This window comes from Perissodus microlepis, chromosome 10, assembly GCF_051167445.1.
Source record: "Perissodus microlepis isolate ML-2025 ecotype Zambia chromosome 10, ASM5116744v1, whole genome shotgun sequence".
Classification (NCBI taxonomy): Eukaryota; Metazoa; Chordata; class Actinopteri; order Cichliformes; family Cichlidae; genus Perissodus; species Perissodus microlepis.
This window is the reverse complement of record NC_140470.1, coordinates 33,660,976-33,679,514: the sequence shown is the minus strand read 5'-3', so window position 1 is coordinate 33,679,514 and position 18,539 is coordinate 33,660,976. Positions and strand designations below refer to the sequence as shown.

The 18,539-nt window shown below is 42.8% G+C and overlaps 2 protein-coding genes and 1 pseudogene across 3 annotated transcripts; 2 read left to right on the top strand and 1 right to left on the bottom strand.

Annotated features, from left to right (window-relative positions):
• The first annotated feature begins 298 nt into the window (after positions 1–298).
• On the top strand, positions 299–2,081 carry LOC146379819 (uncharacterized; annotated as a pseudogene).
• Positions 2,082–4,370: 2,289 nt separating this feature from the next.
• On the bottom strand, positions 4,371–10,966 carry LOC146379818 (GTPase IMAP family member 7-like). 2 transcript variants are annotated; one of them, XM_084941201.1, is made up of 4 exons: positions 10,688–10,966; positions 10,367–10,417; positions 9,876–9,983; positions 4,371–7,141 (listed from the first exon to the last, which is right to left on the bottom strand). In XM_084941201.1, the coding sequence occupies exons 1-4, from the start codon at positions 10,707–10,709 to the stop codon at positions 6,372–6,374; spliced, it is 951 nt and encodes a 316-aa protein (XP_084797327.1). In that variant the 5' UTR covers positions 10,710–10,966; the 3' UTR covers positions 4,371–6,371. The 2 variants fall into 2 exon arrangements, with proteins under 2 accessions (XP_084797327.1, XP_084797328.1); XM_084941202.1 differs by lacking the exon at positions 10,688–10,966 and adding an exon at positions 10,572–10,672 and having other exon boundaries at positions 9,876–10,417.
• Positions 10,967–11,161: 195 nt separating this feature from the next.
• LOC146379817 (GTPase IMAP family member 8-like) lies at positions 11,162–18,539 on the top strand. The gene is made up of 3 exons (XM_084941196.1): positions 11,162–11,493; positions 14,718–15,275; positions 15,833–18,539. The coding sequence occupies exons 2-3, from the start codon at positions 14,735–14,737 to the stop codon at positions 16,585–16,587; spliced, it is 1,296 nt and encodes a 431-aa protein (XP_084797322.1). The 5' UTR covers positions 11,162–11,493; positions 14,718–14,734; the 3' UTR covers positions 16,588–18,539.

The following is an 18,539-nucleotide window of genomic DNA, read 5'->3' as shown; positions in this document are numbered from 1 at the left end:
TGACCAAAAAGCTGTAGATTTTTCTTGTTTGCACAAATTAATCCAGATTCACACTAATTGTGTTCACAGCTCCAACAAAATGAGGAAGAGGAGGGAGAAACGCAATTAGATTCAATTACAATTACATTGGATGGAAGTTGAGGACAAGGAGAAGGAAGCTTAGGATGAGGAGGAAGAGAAGCAGCAGGAGCATCTTTAGGGATCCCTATGATGTCATTGAGGTTTGTTTCATTAATGTGGTCCTCTCACAAAGAAAGATGACTTGTTTTAGTTCACCTACTTCCTGTATTAAATAGTGATGTGCAAAACGTTGTGGAAAACCACGGAGCAGGCACGTATAGTGCATCTGCAGGTAAATGAACATCAAATCTCTAAGACAGACTTCTGGATGAGAGAAGCTTCTCTCCCACGCTTTTCTTTTCAAGCTCCTTTAATTACGGTCACTGTTAATCATAACTAATGGAGGGCTACTGTATGATCTGAAATTTCTCTCTGCCTTTTTAAACACTTCCACAGACGTGAAAACTTCACCCCAACTGCAACTCAAGAGTCTGCAGTTGGCACTTCCCTCAAGGAAAAGCTGCGGGGCCGACAAGATTTGCGTGGAACGACGGGAAGTCTTTTCAGTTCCCAGATGACCACAACCCTGTTAGAAAAAAGAAGAAAAAAGAGCAGGTCTCAGCTATTGGTGAAAGTCAGAGTGAAAGATCAGATGAGCTACATCATTCCAACAATGCAGATGCACAGACAGCTACTGCAAGTTCCACAAGTTCTTCCAAAAGTCTTCTGGTGCTAGAGATTCAGAATGACATGCTAAGAATGGAGAATGAAAAACTTAAAAAACAAGTAGAGAAGCAGAAGCAGACTTTCTCATTCAGCCAAATATCTGACAATCCTGAAAGGGTCCAGTACTATACTGGACTGCCTGATGCTGCTTCTGTCCTGTTTTTAGAAGCCCTTCTTTCCAGATTTGATCTTAAATATCATTCTGATTGGACTGTCCAAATGATGCCCCTAATTGACCAGTTATTTCTAACCCTGATGAAGCTCAAACTTAATTTTGGTCATGCAGACCTTTCAACAAGGTTTAACTGCAGCAGAGCCACAGTAACTAATATTTTTACAACAATTGTTAGTGCACCGTATGACATTTTGTATGTTGGCATGCTGGAAAACAACATTCCCTCGAGAGCCAAGAATCAGACATCGCTGCCAGATTGCTTCCAACATTTCCTAACTGCAGGATTGTGCTTGACTGCACGGAAGTTTCTGTTTCTAACACAGAGAGACTTGACACACAAAGTCATTTGTACAGCCAGTACAAAGGACGGACCACACTAAAGGCTCTAATTGGTGTGGCTCCTAATGGTGTAATAACCTTTGTAAGCAACTTGAACGGTGGAAGTGCCTCAGATAAGGCCATAACAGCTGACTGTGGAGTACTGCAACATGTACAACCAGGTGACATGGTCATTGCAGATAAGGGCTTCACAATTCGGGACATCCTACCAGAAGGGGTCTCACTGAACATCCCGTCCTTCCTCACCAACGGACAATTCACACAGGAGGAAGTGAACAACAGCAGGAAGATTTCCTGTGCAAGAATACATGTAGAGCGTTCCGTTCAAAGACTGAAACCTTTCTCAATTTTGCATCACATCCCACATCGGTTAAAAAAAAATATTAATAAGATCTTGAAAGCATGTGTGTGTCTTACAAATTTACAAACACCTATTCTCCGTGAAATTGAATGAATTATACCTGTGAGAGTGCAGAGGTAAAAGTACATTGTGTCATTTTCTAACTACTTGTGGACCAGAAAACACAACTGTTGAATAAGTTTACTTTTATCATTTATAACTCCTAAGTGTTCTGGATTGTTTTATGTGTATACTCAGGATGTTACACCATAAAAACAACTTAGTTGCATAGTTTCAAATTGAGAATGGTCTCATTTGTGATTCGTAAAATGTTTAATTTTACTCTGTTTTTATCAATGGCTTGTTTTATTTTTCATTCCATTCCAGCTTCCTGATTACTGCCTATTTTTCTTGCTAAACATTTTCAATTAAAATGAAGAATACCAGATAAATGTCTTTTAATCTTTAAACAAATATTTTCTTTTTAATTGAGAAGGGAAAAGTTGTTTGGTGAGAATTGTCCTTAAAAATTTATTATTGCGTGTCTTTCCTTTAAATCGGCGATCATCAATAATTAAGGACGGTTCACGAATTATAGAGGAAGAATAGGTTAAACTGGTTTTAGCCATCTGAATCATTGCAGGGGGAATGGCCTTCACAACTTTAATGAATTTACTTCGAGTACATGATAAGCCATAATTATCTATGAATTTGTTATATGTTAACACATTTAAGTCATTGTCTAAAAGGTGTAAAACGGTCCAAATTCCATGATCCATCCAGTCCTTATAAAAGATGGATTTTCTTTCTATCAGTATACATCTGTTGTTCCAAATCGAATTTGTATGTGGAGAAAAATTATGCTTGTAAATCCTTTTCCAGTACTGGAGAACCTGTTTGTGAAAATTGGATAATTTAATTGGTAATTTGGAAATTTCAAAGTCACACTTTAAGAGAAATTCAATGCCACCAAGCTTCTCAAAGATTACTTTGGGGAAATAAAACCAAATACTGTTTGAATTATTTATGAAAGATTGCAACCATTTGAGTTTGATGGAACCATCATTGCTTCAAAATCAATCGCATTCAAACCTCCTTCTTCAAATGACTTCACTACATCACTCTTCCTAACATAATGTTGCTTGTTTCTCCAAATGTAATTAATGTTAATGTGATTTATATTATTGATTAGTCTATTGGAAACATATAAGCATTGTGATGGATAAATCAGTCGAGAGATACCTTCTGTTTTAGTAAGAAAGACGCGTCCAAAGATGGAGAGGTGTCTTTGTAACCAGCTGATTAGGATCTTTTTAGATTTCTGGCTAATATGCTCAAAATTTAGATTTTCTCTATTATTTGTATTCTTTGGGATTATAATGCCCAAATATTTAATTTCAGTTTTAATAGCTTTGTTAAGAGAGATACTGGGTTTACAATCATGAATAGTTAATAATTCACATTTTATAATATTCAGGTACAAACCAGAGGCCTTTGAAAATAGTGAAATTTAATTTAGTGCGAGAGGAACCTGTGACATGTTCTTTAAAAACAGTGTAGTATCATCTGCTAACTGACTTACGATCAACGGGGCTCCCATCAAATTCAGTGGTTGAGTATTTGGATTGTGTTTCATGAAAGTAGCTAAAAGTTCCGTTACAATAATGAAAAGTAACGGAGAAGCTGGACACCCCTGACTCCTCGACTGATGCTAAATCGTTCAGACGCTCCAAAAGGTAAAGAAATAGAACTATTGATGTCAGAGTATAATAAAGAAATTAAATCTATGAATTTTTTACCAAAACCAAAATACCGTGAAGCTTCTAAAATGAAAGGATGTTCGACCGTATCAAATGCCTTATAAAAGTCTAAAAAAAGAATCACACCGTCATCTTCAGTCTAATATTATTGTGGATAGAACGATTTTTAAGAACCCAGATTGTGTTTCACTAATAATCTGATCTAAGCCGTCCTTTAATCTGTTTGCAATAACATGAGCAAGAATTTTATAATCTGTATCCAATAGAGTAATTGGTTGTGGATTATCGATTAATCTTTTATCTTTACCAGGTTTGGAAATAAGGGAGATACGACCCTGTTTCATTGTCGTTGCTAACGTTTCATTACTAATGATTTCACTAATAGTTTGGAAGAAAAATTATTTTATTTCTTTCCAGAAGAATTTATAAAAGATGGCAGTCAAGCCGTCCTGACCAGGAGCTTTGTCCATTTTCAGTTTGTTTAAGGCTTGATCTCAGTCATCCAGTGATATATCAGAGTCACAAATGTCTCTGAATACAGAATCAATTTTTGGAGTATAAGGTTCAATCTGATCAAAAAAACTTAATGAATCAGTAATTAAATATTTCGAAGAGTATAAATTTGAGTAAAATTTATGTATTTCTTCTGCTATAGTCTTATGATTTGTGCATTCCTCCCCATTTCCGATTAATGTCTTAATAGATTTCTTTTCTTGCCTCCGTTTCTCCAGATTGTAGAAATATGAAGCACTTTTTCACCTTCTTCTTTCCATTTTGCACGAGCTCTAATGTAAGCTCCATCAGCCTTTTTCTTGTATAGATAATCTAATTGAGCCTGTAAAGACAACAGGGATTTCTTATCAGCCTCTGACATAAAATGTCTATTACAATAGTTATTTATATTGTAAAGTAATTTACTTTCAAATTCCTTCTGTTGTCTACTTTTCATTTTACTTTACAACTGCTTTACAACTGCTTAGTTCGCCATCTTGCCGGCCCCACGCTTCCAGCTTTATTTGTGAAGAGCACAGCAGCTTACAAAACACGTAGCGAGCTCGTACAGCTGCTTTCATAAACTACGATGACCTTAAAATAACGGAGCTACGTGCGGTGATGCTAGCGTTAGCCATGTTAGCACGTTACCATCAAAAACGATTTAAATAAAATAATCAGAAAACATCAGTGACCAAAAAGATGCTTTCAGCTTTTTATGTTCATCAGTAACAACAAGAACAGAAATGTGTTGAACGTTATTAAATATCCCAATTCTTTGATCTTTGGGCTGAAGGAAGAACAACACTCGGTGTTTAATGCTCAATCATCTCTCTAATCAATACAATTCTCTTTATTCCATACAAACACTTAGAGCATTACAAACGGCCGGACGGGAGATGTGCACAGGAGGGTGTCCGGCGAGATCTCCAAGTGTCTGACCATTTCTCACATTCTTATAGCTTCAGGCCCAAACTAAGCCTTCACATTCTTTCTCTCAGTGAGCCTGCGTTACGATCTTGGCTTCCTGTGCAGTATGTTTTGTTCTTTCTAATCAGACAAATAAGGCCATGATTCTACACAAACAGCATTTCTTATTAATCAGCAGTATAATGCATCATAAAACAGTGTAATATCCCATTCCTGGTTTTTTTTTTCAGAATAAACAATTAATTTTATTACTTGTACGTGGGGATTTTCACATCAAATCCACTGGGGCAGTTCCAGCAGCACATTGATACACAGAAATCAACAACCTTTGTCTCTCAAAAACTAGGTGCCTGCTGGTCCCTCTCTAGCCTAAACAACAGTGTTTCACTAACTTTCTACTAGAAGATGGTCCCCTGTTATCTACTTTCTCCCAGGCCGGCGTGGGCGAGAGTCTGCACCATTCTACCCCCCAAGGACACGTAGTCTAATGCCTTTGTTTTCCAGGGCCATGTCCACTTAATACTACACTATATGGTTATATGGCATTTTAGTTAATATAAAGCATAGAATTGAAGCACTTCAAATAATTTCATCTCAACACTGCAGGTCTCCAACCTTACAAACAGGACATTTGTGTAATACCTGACCCACTGAATGAACAACGGGCTGTGGGGTCAGTTTATGACCATTAATATGTAATTTTATGTATATTTAGGACAAAGCAATTTTATACCTGAAACGGTTTCACACAGCATTTTTCTGGGGCTATTAATCTTATTTTTATAATATTCTGTACAGTTTCTCTTTCTATCCCTTATATATAGACACATTTCTCTTCTACTCCTAGGTGAACATATGTGAGATTTTTCTCATCCCTTTAGATTTATTTATTAATTATACTATACACTCTGATGGTGAGGAAATGCACCAAATTTCATTCTGATGTGCGCTAACAATCATGGTTACAGTTACATTTGGTTAACATGATGACTCTGAGTATGTGGAAATCTGGCACTCTTTCCACTTCTTGATTAGAGAAGAGTTTATTTCCCACTTGCATCATAAAGAGGAAGGTTAAACTATCATGCTTCACCTTTCGTCTATAAACAAATTTTCAGTTAATTTAAGAGCAGAAGCAGCTCAGAGTCAGCTTTAACACCATCTATTCCATTCTGTGAATGTATATTTGCTCCATTTATTTAACTGTGCGAGCAACAGAATAAAAGGAAAGTCTGTCGGTATGCAACACTCTGATCCATGCTCCCATCCTGCTGGCAGTCCATTATTAACTCAGATTTAAACTACAGGTAATCCTGTGCTTCTTACAGCTACTGCAAACACATCAGCAGTTCCAGGACAAATTTCCAGCTCATGAATCCTGAAGATCTCACAAACTCTCCTGGAAAACATCACCTTCAGCTGCACCAGCAAAGTCATGACCCCACAAGCTGATGGAAGCTTCTGGAACAGCACCGCCCAAAATCTTTAGTGTGTTCGGCCTCTGAACCAGGTGGAGAGTTGAGTGCTGTGAGTGGGAGTCAGCATCACTTCAGTTCAGCTTCAAGGTCTCGTGGAACTTGGTGAGGATTTCATCAAAACAGTCATCTCTGGTCATCTGCTCCACGACCTGACGGACTCCGTTCTCTAAAGCCCGATAGTACCTCCTCACCTCCTCCAGCTCACACTGCAGTCGTTTCTCTAACTGCCGTTTCTCCTCCTGAGCCTCCGTCAGCTTCTTCTCGTACTCTGACTTCACCTTGTCTTCTTCCTCTGTCAGCTTCTTCTCGTAGAACTCTCTGAGCGCTGACTCTCTCTGTTTCAGCATCTCCTCCACCTCCAGGTAGGTGTAGTTGGAGTAAGACTCTCCTCCGTTGTCGGCCACCATCTTGTCCACCTTCTCCAGCAGATTCAGGACTTGGCGACGGTCGTTGGCTCTGAGATTGTTGAAGACGTGGTATCTGTTTCCAGCCTTCATCAGGACCTCCTGCAGCTCAGGTCCCGACTCCTCCTTTATGAACTCATCAAAGTCTGCTTCGACTTTGTCTCCGTGGGTGAAGAGGATCATGGTGTACCTCCAGGCACCCTCTCCAAAGATCTCCTCCACCTTCTTCACGGCGTCTCGTTCCTCTGCTGAGAAGGGTCCCACCCTGATGACCAGCAGGATGGCGTGGGGCCCCGGGGCCGACATGTTGATGCATTTGGAGATCTCCCTCTTCACGGCGTCTTCAGACATCGTGGTGTCGAAGAGGCCGGGAGTGTCCACCACAGAGATGGTCCTCTGGAACAGCTTCTCCTGCTGCTTGGAGCACTCAGCCGTCACTGAGGAGGAAACAGATCAGTTAGACTGAATTTACATGAAGCACGAACACAGACTTCACCTGAACATGAAGAAGGCTGTGCAGAGATCACCTTACAGAGGCTGGAATGTAAATATGGGTGTCATACTGGACTCTGCTGGTCTTTAACCTGAACAGTTCTGGACTGTAGTGACGTGAGAACATACAGCCTGGTTCTGTAATCATTATAGAGGCTTCAGTCTAAGGAGCTTGGAGAGAAAAGAGTCTGAGAAGCTTCTTCAGTTCAAATTCAAATTTTATTTGTCACACACATAATCATACACAGTACAACATGTGGTGAAATGCTTATTGCTCTGCAATGCCAGACCATTAAATGACAGTAAAGAATTTAAAGATTTACAGATTATGACAAAATTTACAGATTTTAACTTAGAAATTTACAGTAAGAATAGGATGTGCAAATAACGATTTACAAAATAAATTATAAGAAGCGTGCAAATAAACAGAGCGTGTCCGGTGCAGCGATGTGTGAGAGTCCAGTCATGTCCTACACCTGGTTCAGGGCCCGAATAGCCTGGGGGAAGAAGCTCCTCCTCATTTCCTCTGTTTTGGTCTTAAGGAAGCGGAAGCGCTTCCCAGACCTCAACAGTGAGAAGAGTCCATTGTTGGGATGGGAGAGGTCCATCATGATCTTCCACCAGTTAGTGTAGATGGACAGCAGGTCAGGGAGCTCTGATTGAATGATGCGTTCGGCTGAGCGCACCACTCTTTGCAGATCTCGTCTGTCCTGCTTGGTGCTGTTCCCAAACCAGGTGCAGATGTTTGCCGTCAGGACGCTCTCGATGGTGCAGGAGTAGAAGTTCTTGAGCACCTTCAGTGGCAGATGGAAGTGTCTAAGTCTTCTGAGGAAGAAGAGACGCTGGCGAGCTTTCTTGACCAGGGTGTTGATGTGACAGGACCATGACAGGTCCTGAGTGATGTAGACACCCAGGTACCAGAAGCTGTCCACTCTCTCCACTGGCGTGCTACTGATGACTAGTGGTCTTTGTGGTCTCATCTTCTTTCTACTGAAGTCCACAATCAGCTGCTTGGTCTTGCTGATGTTTAGGAGGAGGTTATTCTCCTGGCACCAGGTCTCCAGGTTCCTAATCTCCTCCAGGTAGGCCGTCTCGATGTTGTCGGAGATCAGGCCTACAACAACAGTGTCGTCAGCAAACATGACAATGGAGGTGGTGTCTGATGTGGCTACACAGTCATAAGTGTACAGTGAGTACAGCAGGGGGCTTAAAACACAGCCCTGAGGCGCTCCAGTGCTGAGTGAGATGGAGGGGAGACTTGTTTTCCCACCCTCACTGATTGGGGTCTGTCTGTGAGGAAGTTGAGGATCCACTGACACAGTGATGAGCTGAGTCCTAGATCCGTCAACTTGGTGAAAAGCTTAGAGGGAATTATTGTGTTGAATGCTGAACTGTAGTCCAGTCAAACTGAAGCGGGTCAGTGGTGGCAGAAAGTGAAGAAGTGATGTGATCTCTCATCAGTCTTTCAAAACACTTCATCACTATTGGAGTCAGTGCTACTGGGCGGTAATCATTGTGGCAAGCGGGCTGTTGTTTCTCCGGACAGGGACAATGATGTACTCTCTGAAGCATGTGGGGACCACTGCTTGGGCCAGAGAAAGGTTGAAGATCTCCGTGAACACTGGTGCTAGCTGGTCAGCTGACCAGAACTGGTGGGGAGTCCCAGATTTAATCCCTGTGGGAGTTTCCCCCCACAGAGGGACAAAGGACCCCCTGATGATCCTCTAATCACATGAGCCAAGGTGTGAAACTGGGTGTGGGTCCCAATCAGCCAGGGTTTCAGGTGAGCTCATTGTGAAACCTGGCCCCACCTTATCATGCGAATTCCTGAGGTCAGATGGCCCAGGATGTGAGTGGGCGTTAAGGCGTCTGGGAAGGGATCTCAAAACTGGATTATAGATGGCAGACAGTTGGTGTCGTAAACCACCGCCTCTGTTCAAAGATGGTCGCTCACAGTGGACATAGATGCTTCTTTCACTCCTCTTTCAAACCATCTGTCCTCTCTGTCCAAAATGTGAACATTGGCATCCTCAAAGAGTGACCTTTGACCTTTAGATGCAGATGAACTGCTGAGTCTTGTCCTGTGGAGGTGGCTCTTCTGTGTTGTGCCATGCGCTTGGCACAACACAGAAGCCACATAGACCAAACAGCCACTTGTGAAGTGGCTGTTTGGTCTCTCCGATGTAGAGCTCTGGGCATTCCTCGCTGCACTGTACAGCGTACACCACATTGTTAAGTCTGTGTTTTGGATAGTAGATTCTCTTCATCTGGATGTTTTTAGTGGGAGAAACGTTTCATCATCATCCAGGTGGCTTCTTCAGTCTCAGCTGACTGCAGGTTTCAACCTTATAAACACAATGATGGAAACCAGCACCACTGAAGGAACAATGGGCTGGGAGGTCAGTTTATGATCATTAATATGCAGATTCTCATGACCATTGATCAACAACCACTGATCAATAACCATGAGCACCATTGTAAGATGGTGACAGATGTACCCTTAGGCCCCTCCTCGATTCAGAGATGGTCTTTCCCTTTTCACGTAAAAGGCCTCCTTGACTCCGCCCTCAAACCAGCGTTCCTCCCTGTCCAGGATGTTACATCCTCATCCACTGTGTGTGTGTGTGTGTGTGTGTGTGTGTGTGTGTGTGTGCGTGCGTCTACACATGTGTGTGATACCTGAGGAATGACTGGACGCAGCTCTGAAGGCCTCTCTTCCCAGGATGGTGTTTCCACTGGAGCTCTTTCCTTCTCCAGTCTTCCCGACCAGAACCAACCTGAGTGACACTGAACACAGACACACAGAGGTCAGATCGTATATGCAGGACATTCCAGGCTGATCTACAAAGGACGGTATTAGCTGATTTTTAAATATCACATGACCAAACTGTTTTTTTGTTCTGACTGAGAGCTGACAGGAGGTGCTGTGAGGGAGCACAACTAGGGCTGTACGATATTCGTCTTGTAACCGGAAGGTTGAGGAGCAGCTTCAATATAACCAAGCCTGCAGAACCAGCTGAGACCAGCTCACACTCATGCTGAGCTTAAATCCTTCACCATCCACCTGCCAGCTTTCCTTTGGTCTTAATTATGTTATCATGTGTTAGTCAGAGGTCGTTCGTGTTTATGGTTCCTGTTTCTTCTGGAACATAAAATTGAAGAGACCACACCTGTTGGAGGCTCGTGCTTACTACTTCTCCTCGTCCTCCCTCCTGCTGCTCCTGCACACACACACACACACACACAGTAATCTTTTACATGAAAGTGAAAGTAACTGAAATTACAAACTGCGTCACCCACGAAAAACCCGCTCAAACTGCGTTTTTCACCAAAAACTAACCAGTAAACTACACGCGCGCGCGCGCACACACGTACAGGTGTATATTAATGAAGCGTCCTCTTTGTTCGGACAGTTTGATGACTTTGAGAAGCGCAGACGGAGAACAATGATCGGATCGGCTTTAATTAAGATGATTTCCACACACACTCACCGGACTGTTCCTCTGAGGCCATCACACCTGCTCTCACAAATTCACCTGTTTATCAGTTATTTGTTCGAAACTTCGCTCAGTAAGAAGGTCCCACTGAGCCGCCCTTTCCCGGTCTCACCTTCAAAATAAAACGGTGGAGTCCGGACCGCGGGATGGTTCAGTTTCATTCTTGGGGAAAGATCCAGGCTTCATATTCTTGTCTGTTAGTGATGACTGAACCCAGGACAGCTGGAATAATTACCTGCTCAGGTACACTGTCGGACTAAACAGCTTTACATCACCTAGGTTCAGATCAGTAACACAACCTTAAAAGAGGGCGGAGTCATCTGCTGTGATGGAAACTAAAGCTCAGGCGAATCACGATGTGTTAATATCAAAACTGGCCTTTGTTTAGAACTGGTGATAAAAATAAACTGGTTCAGATATTTAAAATGTTTTCTAGTGAAATGCTAATGACTCTAGTAATTTTATTTTGAAGAGCACTCCTGTTTCCGGTGTCAGCAGTTCGCCCTTCAGTCAAGAAGACGGAACCACAAAGAGGAGGAAACGGCCTAAAAGTTCAGATGTGTTTCCGGGTCTCTGCGCTTTTGTTTCTGCGTGTCGGTATGAGCAGCTTCACCTGGACAGGTGAGTGCAGCGGGACCACGGGGACCAGCAGGGCTCGAGTGTGACCGGCAGTGAGGGCCTCGGCAGACGAACCCACAGACAGAAGCTGCAGATGTTCGTTGGATCGTGTTCGTCTTCAGGTGTACACATCTGCGCATGCCCGAGTCTCCGTGAGGCCTCCACAGACACTCGCGTTCACAGTAAGTTGGGTGTGAGTGCGTGGGGCGCGTTATCAGAGATTTCAGTCATATGTGTTCACCTCAGTAAAGTTGTTGAAAGAACAGGAAGTAAACCCAAAGATTAAAAAAAGAGAAGAAACGTTTCATTCACGGGCTCTTTGTGGACGTAAACACTGTGGACTAACAGCTGAGGTTGGGCGATTGGACGAACATGTGGACTATCGACAATAGGCCGACCCTTTCACCCATCGCTTTTACAAGAGCGATTTATTTATTTATTTGCCCATGAGTAAGTTTGGTACTAATGTTGGTTGACGCTAAGAGAAGCAGTCAACGGAAAATAATAGTGCTGTTTTAACAGCTCCCTCCCAGAGTGCGCCCGAATGCAGCAGCGATTCAAACTCAGAACAGAAAGAAAGAACGGCAGCAGCCTGTGATCAGAAAAACACAAAAACATTTTATTTAAACAAAAAACCACAATGTTGGGGAGGGAAGCAGAGAGAAACTGGCTTCTTTTCCACTATAACTGTGTTTACAGACCGTTCCAGTGTTTCTGTCTGACACACTAGACCAAACAGCAAATACAAAATTAAACAAAAAGTAAGTTAAAAATCAAAATCAGTCTTCCAGTGAACATAAAAAAAATGTCACACGTGTCTTTTGTGCGATTCAGCGCATCTCAAATGAATAAATAAATCAATAAATGAATAATCCAAAGAGTAGCTATGTTACTACTGAAACAAACAAGAAAAGAAATAAATATAAAATATAAAATATTCCCTGCTAAACGCGCAAATCAATCCGTGCATGATCACATTCCTCCGCCCATAAAAAAGTCTGCGCCTGTGCGAATATATCGTTGGTTAATGGACCGACAATTTTTATATGTCGCCCACCCTTAGTAACAACCAGGCTCAGTGTCTTTGAAGATTCTCATTCATCCAGGTCATTGTGGCTTAAGGAGCTTGGAAAGGGTCACATGGTGGAGAGTCCACCAGTCCAGGTCCCACTCATGTCTGTGGAGATGTTTACCTGATCAGCTCATTGATGTCACTCTAAAGTAAGAGAACACCTGTGAAACGCTGTGTGCACAGTGTGTGGATGTAATCATGTATACTGGTTACTGATGTGCCAGATGTTTATATAGATAACATCTGTTTGCTGAGTGCAGCTACAGCACACTAACTCCTCCCACTCTAATGTTGATGAGGTCTGTATCTGATCAGTCTGTTACCTGGATGTTAGGTGTCACTGGAAGGGTGGGGATGGTGTATGTGTTAATATTAATAATGGTGTATTTCCACTGTGGTATGAGTTGTGTACATACTGCAGAAACAGCAGTATTATTCAGTCACACATTATGTTACGCTGCATATTTACAGGTGCCATGTTTGTTAGTACCATGTTTATAATCCTTTTATTGAGCTATATTTATCCAACATTAATGTTCCTGTAACACTGTGTTGTGCTGCTCTTAGAGTCCTGCTCTGTCTGCTCTCACCCATGTGTTGACTCAGTTTGGTTGTTATAATCAGAGGTCACTAGGAGATAGTGGTGCAACGAATCAAAAATCTCACGGTTCGGATCGGATCACGGTTTTAAGTCACGGATTGGATCAATGTTCGGATCAGCAAAAAAAGACAAAAATTGAACATTTACTTCACTTATTGAAGTATTTTTTGCCTGTTTAAAGACATTAAGCTCAAGACTCATTCCACGCAATTATTAAAAAACAAATGATGGTACAATATGGGGCAGTACAGTCTTTGTATCTACCACTCAATTCAATTTTATTTATAAAGCGCCAAATCACAACAACAGTCACCTCAAGGTGCTTTATAATGTAAGGTCGACCCTACAGTGATACACACCGCTCATTATATCGCACTCTGCTGTGATATAATGAGCGGTCACGGTCACGTAGCTTTCCGTTGCCCTGCAGCTCCACCCATTTGTAGTAGTTTGGGCAACAGAAGATGTCTGGGACAGTTCAGCCATGACTTAAATCTTTTCCTGCTCGTACATGCTTGGAACGATCTTGTAGGGGTGGGTTTTTATAATCGGTTTATCGATTAAAATCGATTCTGGCTTGGATAACGTGAAATCGATTCATTAAAATCCTGAATCGATTTTTTAATATAAATTTATTTGCCTGAAACACCAGAATCTCAGGTGAAACCTCACAAAATTTCAACAACCACCAAACAGCTAAGACAGTAAATGAGAGCAGGAACACGGATTCTGCACAAAGACGTAAACACACAGCGCAACCCGCGGATCAGGATCAGTGAGATGTCGCTTTTCGTTTTACATACTTCCGAAAAGAAAACCTAATTTCTGCTGTTCAATGCTGAACAAACTTAAACTTTTTAAAATTATACAAAATGCAAAACGCTGTGTCTGTAATAAAACCGCTGTAACTTCAGAGGTAACGTTCATATGTTGATTAATGGTTTTCTTTTGTTTTTGATGTACTGCAGAATATTTTTATAAAATCCCAGAACAGGAAAATCACCTTCATGTTTTTCTGTTTTATCTTCAGCTACTTTGACACAAAGGCCTCTGCTGTGACGCTCACACCTTTGATAAAGTCTGGAAAGTGTCAGCTTCCTTTTTATAGATACAAAAATATGCAAATGTGCTGATCTGAATTATAATATTTCTGACTGTCAAAATTTCCCAGATTCAAATCGAATAGAATTGGGACCTTGTGAATCGGAAACGAATCGATTCTAGAAATCAGTGACGATACCCAGCCCTACGATCTTGCCACTAAAGTGGACGCACAATGGGATATCATAGCGTGGCTCAAGCATGTTCATCATAGTTTGAACCGCTTGTTTTGCACACGGCCTCCCGTCTGCAGCTAAACACCCCAACAGCTTCTGTAATAGCTTCAGCCCGGTCGGATTGGGCAGCAAAGGGCTGCTTAAATACCGCAAACTCCTCTGCTCCTCCACTTGGACCGCTAGCGCTGACCATAACTATCACTTGACAGACTGACCACGCCACCATACACATACTTTTTTTCTTCTTTTCCCGGGTACCCGCTGTTAGTTCCTCAGCCAGTAGGTGTGGATCATGTCAGGTCATATTTCTGTTGTATGTTTGTACTTTTATTTAAACCTCTTTAATTATTATCTGTACTATGTGGTATAGCACAACAGGCAGACTTGCACAGAGTAATATGGTGATGTACTGTGATAGCACCACCACAGTCACCACACCTGTGCTCTCTCCTGCAGGTCTCTGACGTTCAGCCATGGATGATCATCTCTCCATCGTCCTCCTGGGAAAAGTTGGAGTTGGTAAAAGTTCTTCAGGAAACACCATCCTAGGACGAGCAGCGTTTGAGTCCAAACTGTCCCTCAGACCAGTGACCAAACTCATCTGTGTGGAAACGGGAACTGTGTTTGGGAAGCAGGTCTCAGTGATCGACACTCCAGAGATATTAGGATCAGAGCAGCAGGTCCAGACCTTCTGTCAGTGTGTCCTGCAGTCTGTCAGACCTGTTCTGTTCCTGCTGGTGATCAGAGTGGGTCGGTTCACCGAGGAGGACCACAGGGCCGTGGAAGCAGCGAGCAGAGCGGTCGGGCCTCACAGGCTGGAGAAATGTTACCTGCTGTTCACGGGTGGAGATGAACTCAAGACATCAGTGGACGATTATGTTTTACAGAACAGAACAAGTTCACTTCCAGATGTTGTAAAAAGGTTTTCACAGAGAACTCACCTGTTCAACAACAAAGATGAAGGACGGGAACAAGTGAGAGAGCTGCTGCTGAAGGCGGGACACCTCCCCCCAGGTAAGAGCTGACCTCCATGAGACAGATGCTGCTGTGGGCACATCTGTGCTGAGTGTGGGCAAACAGCTGCTCACAGCTGGATTTGCACTCTGTCAGAGAGGTGATGGTGCCACACCAGGCATGTCAAAGTGAATTTACACTGAGGGCCACATACAGCACTCTCTGTAAGTTCAACTACTCATTTAATCAACATAACATTACAAAGAAACGCTGCTCTGGTGGTGGTGTGGGAGTCTGTATCGGTAGGAGAAGCTGTAAAATAATACAATCCTGTGAAAGTTGCTAAATGTTTGGCCTCCTTTACATTTTCCAAAGATGTCCAGTGGGTCCGGTGGAGTCTTTGACGGACCAGTTGTGGGCCCCGGGCCTTATGTTGGACCTCCCTGTGCCGACCAAAGATCAGCTCAGTGCTGAGAGCAGCTGCAGCTCTTCATCACAGATAATGTCAGAGCTGCTGCTGAGGTCACATGACCAGTGTCAGTTTGTTCTCAGGCTGTGAGCTGCAGACAAACTGCAGGAAACACTTTCACTCATGATGGTCTGATCTTCTCCTACAGGTGGAGCAGAACTCAGGACGGTGCTGGTGGGGAAAACAGGAGTTGGGAAGAGTGCAGCAGGAAACACCATCTTAGGAAGAAGAGCCTTTAGATCTACACTATCTTCTGCCTCAGTAACATCAGAGTGTCAGAAAGAAACAGGTCTGTTTGCAGGTCAGACCCTGACTGTGGTTGATACTCCAGGTCTGTTTGACACCCATAGAAGTGAAGAGGAGAGTAAGACAGAGATCGCTAAATGTGTCTCCTTGGCTGCTCCTGGTCCTCATGTGATCCTGGTTGTGATCCAGCCTGGCAGATTCACTGAAGAAGATAAAGAAACACTGAGAATCATTCAGCAGATGTTTGGAGAAGCATCAGCACAATACACCATGGTCCTGTTCACACATGGAGACAATCTGGAGGCTGATGGAGTCACCATAGAGGAAATTATCACTGAGTATCCAGCTCTCCGTGACTTCATCTGTCAGTGTGGAGGAAGATATCATGTTTTTAACAACAGAAATAAAGATCCCACTCAGGTCAGAGAGCTGCTGGAGAAGATCAACACCATGGTTCAGAGAAACGGAGGAAGCTGCTACACCAATGAGATGTTCAGAGAGGCTGAGAAAGAGATGAGACGCCTTCCGAGAGAGAGAAACCTTGAGATGTTACTAGACTTTAGAAGACGAGACTTCAGAGAGAGAAATCTTGAGACGTTAGTAGACTTTAGAAGACGGGCTGAGAGAGAGATGGGACAAGAGTGTGTTCTTCACTGATCTTCATCATTAATTATTATTAATCATCATCATGAAGACAAAGAAGAAAAATGTTCATTTAACCTGATTAAAAGCTGACAGTCTGATTGTTGATCATGTGATTATTATTATTAAACAGCTGTTTGATCCTGTGATCAGTCTGATTGGTGATGTTATTGATCAGCTCCTCTGATTGGATCCTGTTTCTTTGATTATATATATCATTAGTGTTGATGTAAACTTCCTGTCAGCAGTTTAAACCATGTTTAATTCAACTATCACGTGACTGTGACGTCAGAGGGGACGAACTGACAGCAGTGAGCAGAGCGCCCCCTGTTGACCTGCACACGGTTTCTGACCAATGGGATTAGGGCTGGGTCAAATCATACCGTTCACGGTAATACCGGTGTAATGTTGGGAAATGATAAGAAAATGAAATATGGCGATAGAATATGGGTAAAACACGCAGTGCCTTTGTTTTCATACGCACATGGCGGAAAAAGCATGGCGGTGATGGAGAACGAGAAGTGCGAAAGCAGATCGTTGAATGAAGCGGATGAACCTGAACTGGTTTGTAAAAATGCTGCAGCTTCACTGGTGTGGAACTGGTTTAGCTTTCGTCCGTCAGATACACAACAAAGCACTATTTTTGGTAAAGCATGCTAGCGGGCCGTCGTTATTACCGTGTTGTTTGGAAAATACGGCGCACTTAAAATCATCCTTTGATTTCTCTGAAAGTCGACAGAGCCCCTTATAATCCCGTGGGCCTTATGTATGAACTCTGGTTGTGTTTACTGACCTCGAAACGATTTTATGTGCACGGCGCTCGAAAATCTGTCAAATGTTTTAAGCAAGCAAACAATTTATTTATATAGCACTTTCAGATCAGCACCAAGCTGGAAGCTGGTTCCACAGAAGAGGAACCACATACAAGGTCCTCACATACAAGGTCTTAAATAATCAGGCCCCATCTTATATTAATAGAATAGCCTTTATTGTCATTGTACAGAGTACAACGAAATTGGAGTGCCACTCCCTTGGTGCAAGATTCAATAATAAATATAAATGTAAAATATAAAAAGTACAATAAAACAATCGCAAGTACTCAAACAATAGTAAGTACGATATATACAGGATAGCAGCATTAATATAATGACAGTAGGAATAGCAGCATAATATAATGGCAGTGACGGTATGGTATAGCTAAGCAGGTTCAATTGTTTTGTGCTTATTTACTACGGTGATAGCTCTGGGAAAGAAGCTATCCCTGAATCTGTTTGTCCTGGTTTTATGTGACCTGTACCGTCGGCCTGACGGTAATAGTTCAAACAGTTGATTGCTGGGGTGAGAGTAGTCCTTGATGATATTGCCAGCTCTGCTGAGGTACTGAGAGTTTGCAGTGACCTCCAGGCTGGGCAGAGAGCAGCCAGTGATCTTCTGGGCTCTGTTGATGACCCTCTGCAGTACTTTCCTGTCCGCAGCTGAGCACCCTGCATACCATGTTGTTATGCCGTACGTTAGGATGCTCTCTATGGTGGCTCTGTAAAATGTCACCAGCAGCCTCTCCTCCAGGTTGTTCCTCCTGAGCACTCTCAGAAAGTGGAGACGCTGCTGGGCCTTTTTTACCACCGCCGTGGTATTTGCAGTCCAGGAGAGGTCATCAGAGATCTGCACGCCCAGAAACCTCATGGAGTGTACCCTCTCCACACAGTTCCCGTTAATGTAAAGTGGGGCCGGGTCTGCTCTGCCCTTCCTGAAGTCCAAGATAAGTTCTTTAGTTTTCGTGGTGTTCAGTTGGAGGTTGTTAACTGAACACCACTCAGTCAGTCTGTTGACCTCATCGCTGTAGTCCGACTCATCCCCCCTTGAGATGAGTCCAACCACTGTGGTGTCATCCGCGAACTTTATGATGGTGTTTGAGAGATGGGTAGGGGAGCAGTCGGATGTGTAGAGCGTAAACAGGAGGGGACTCA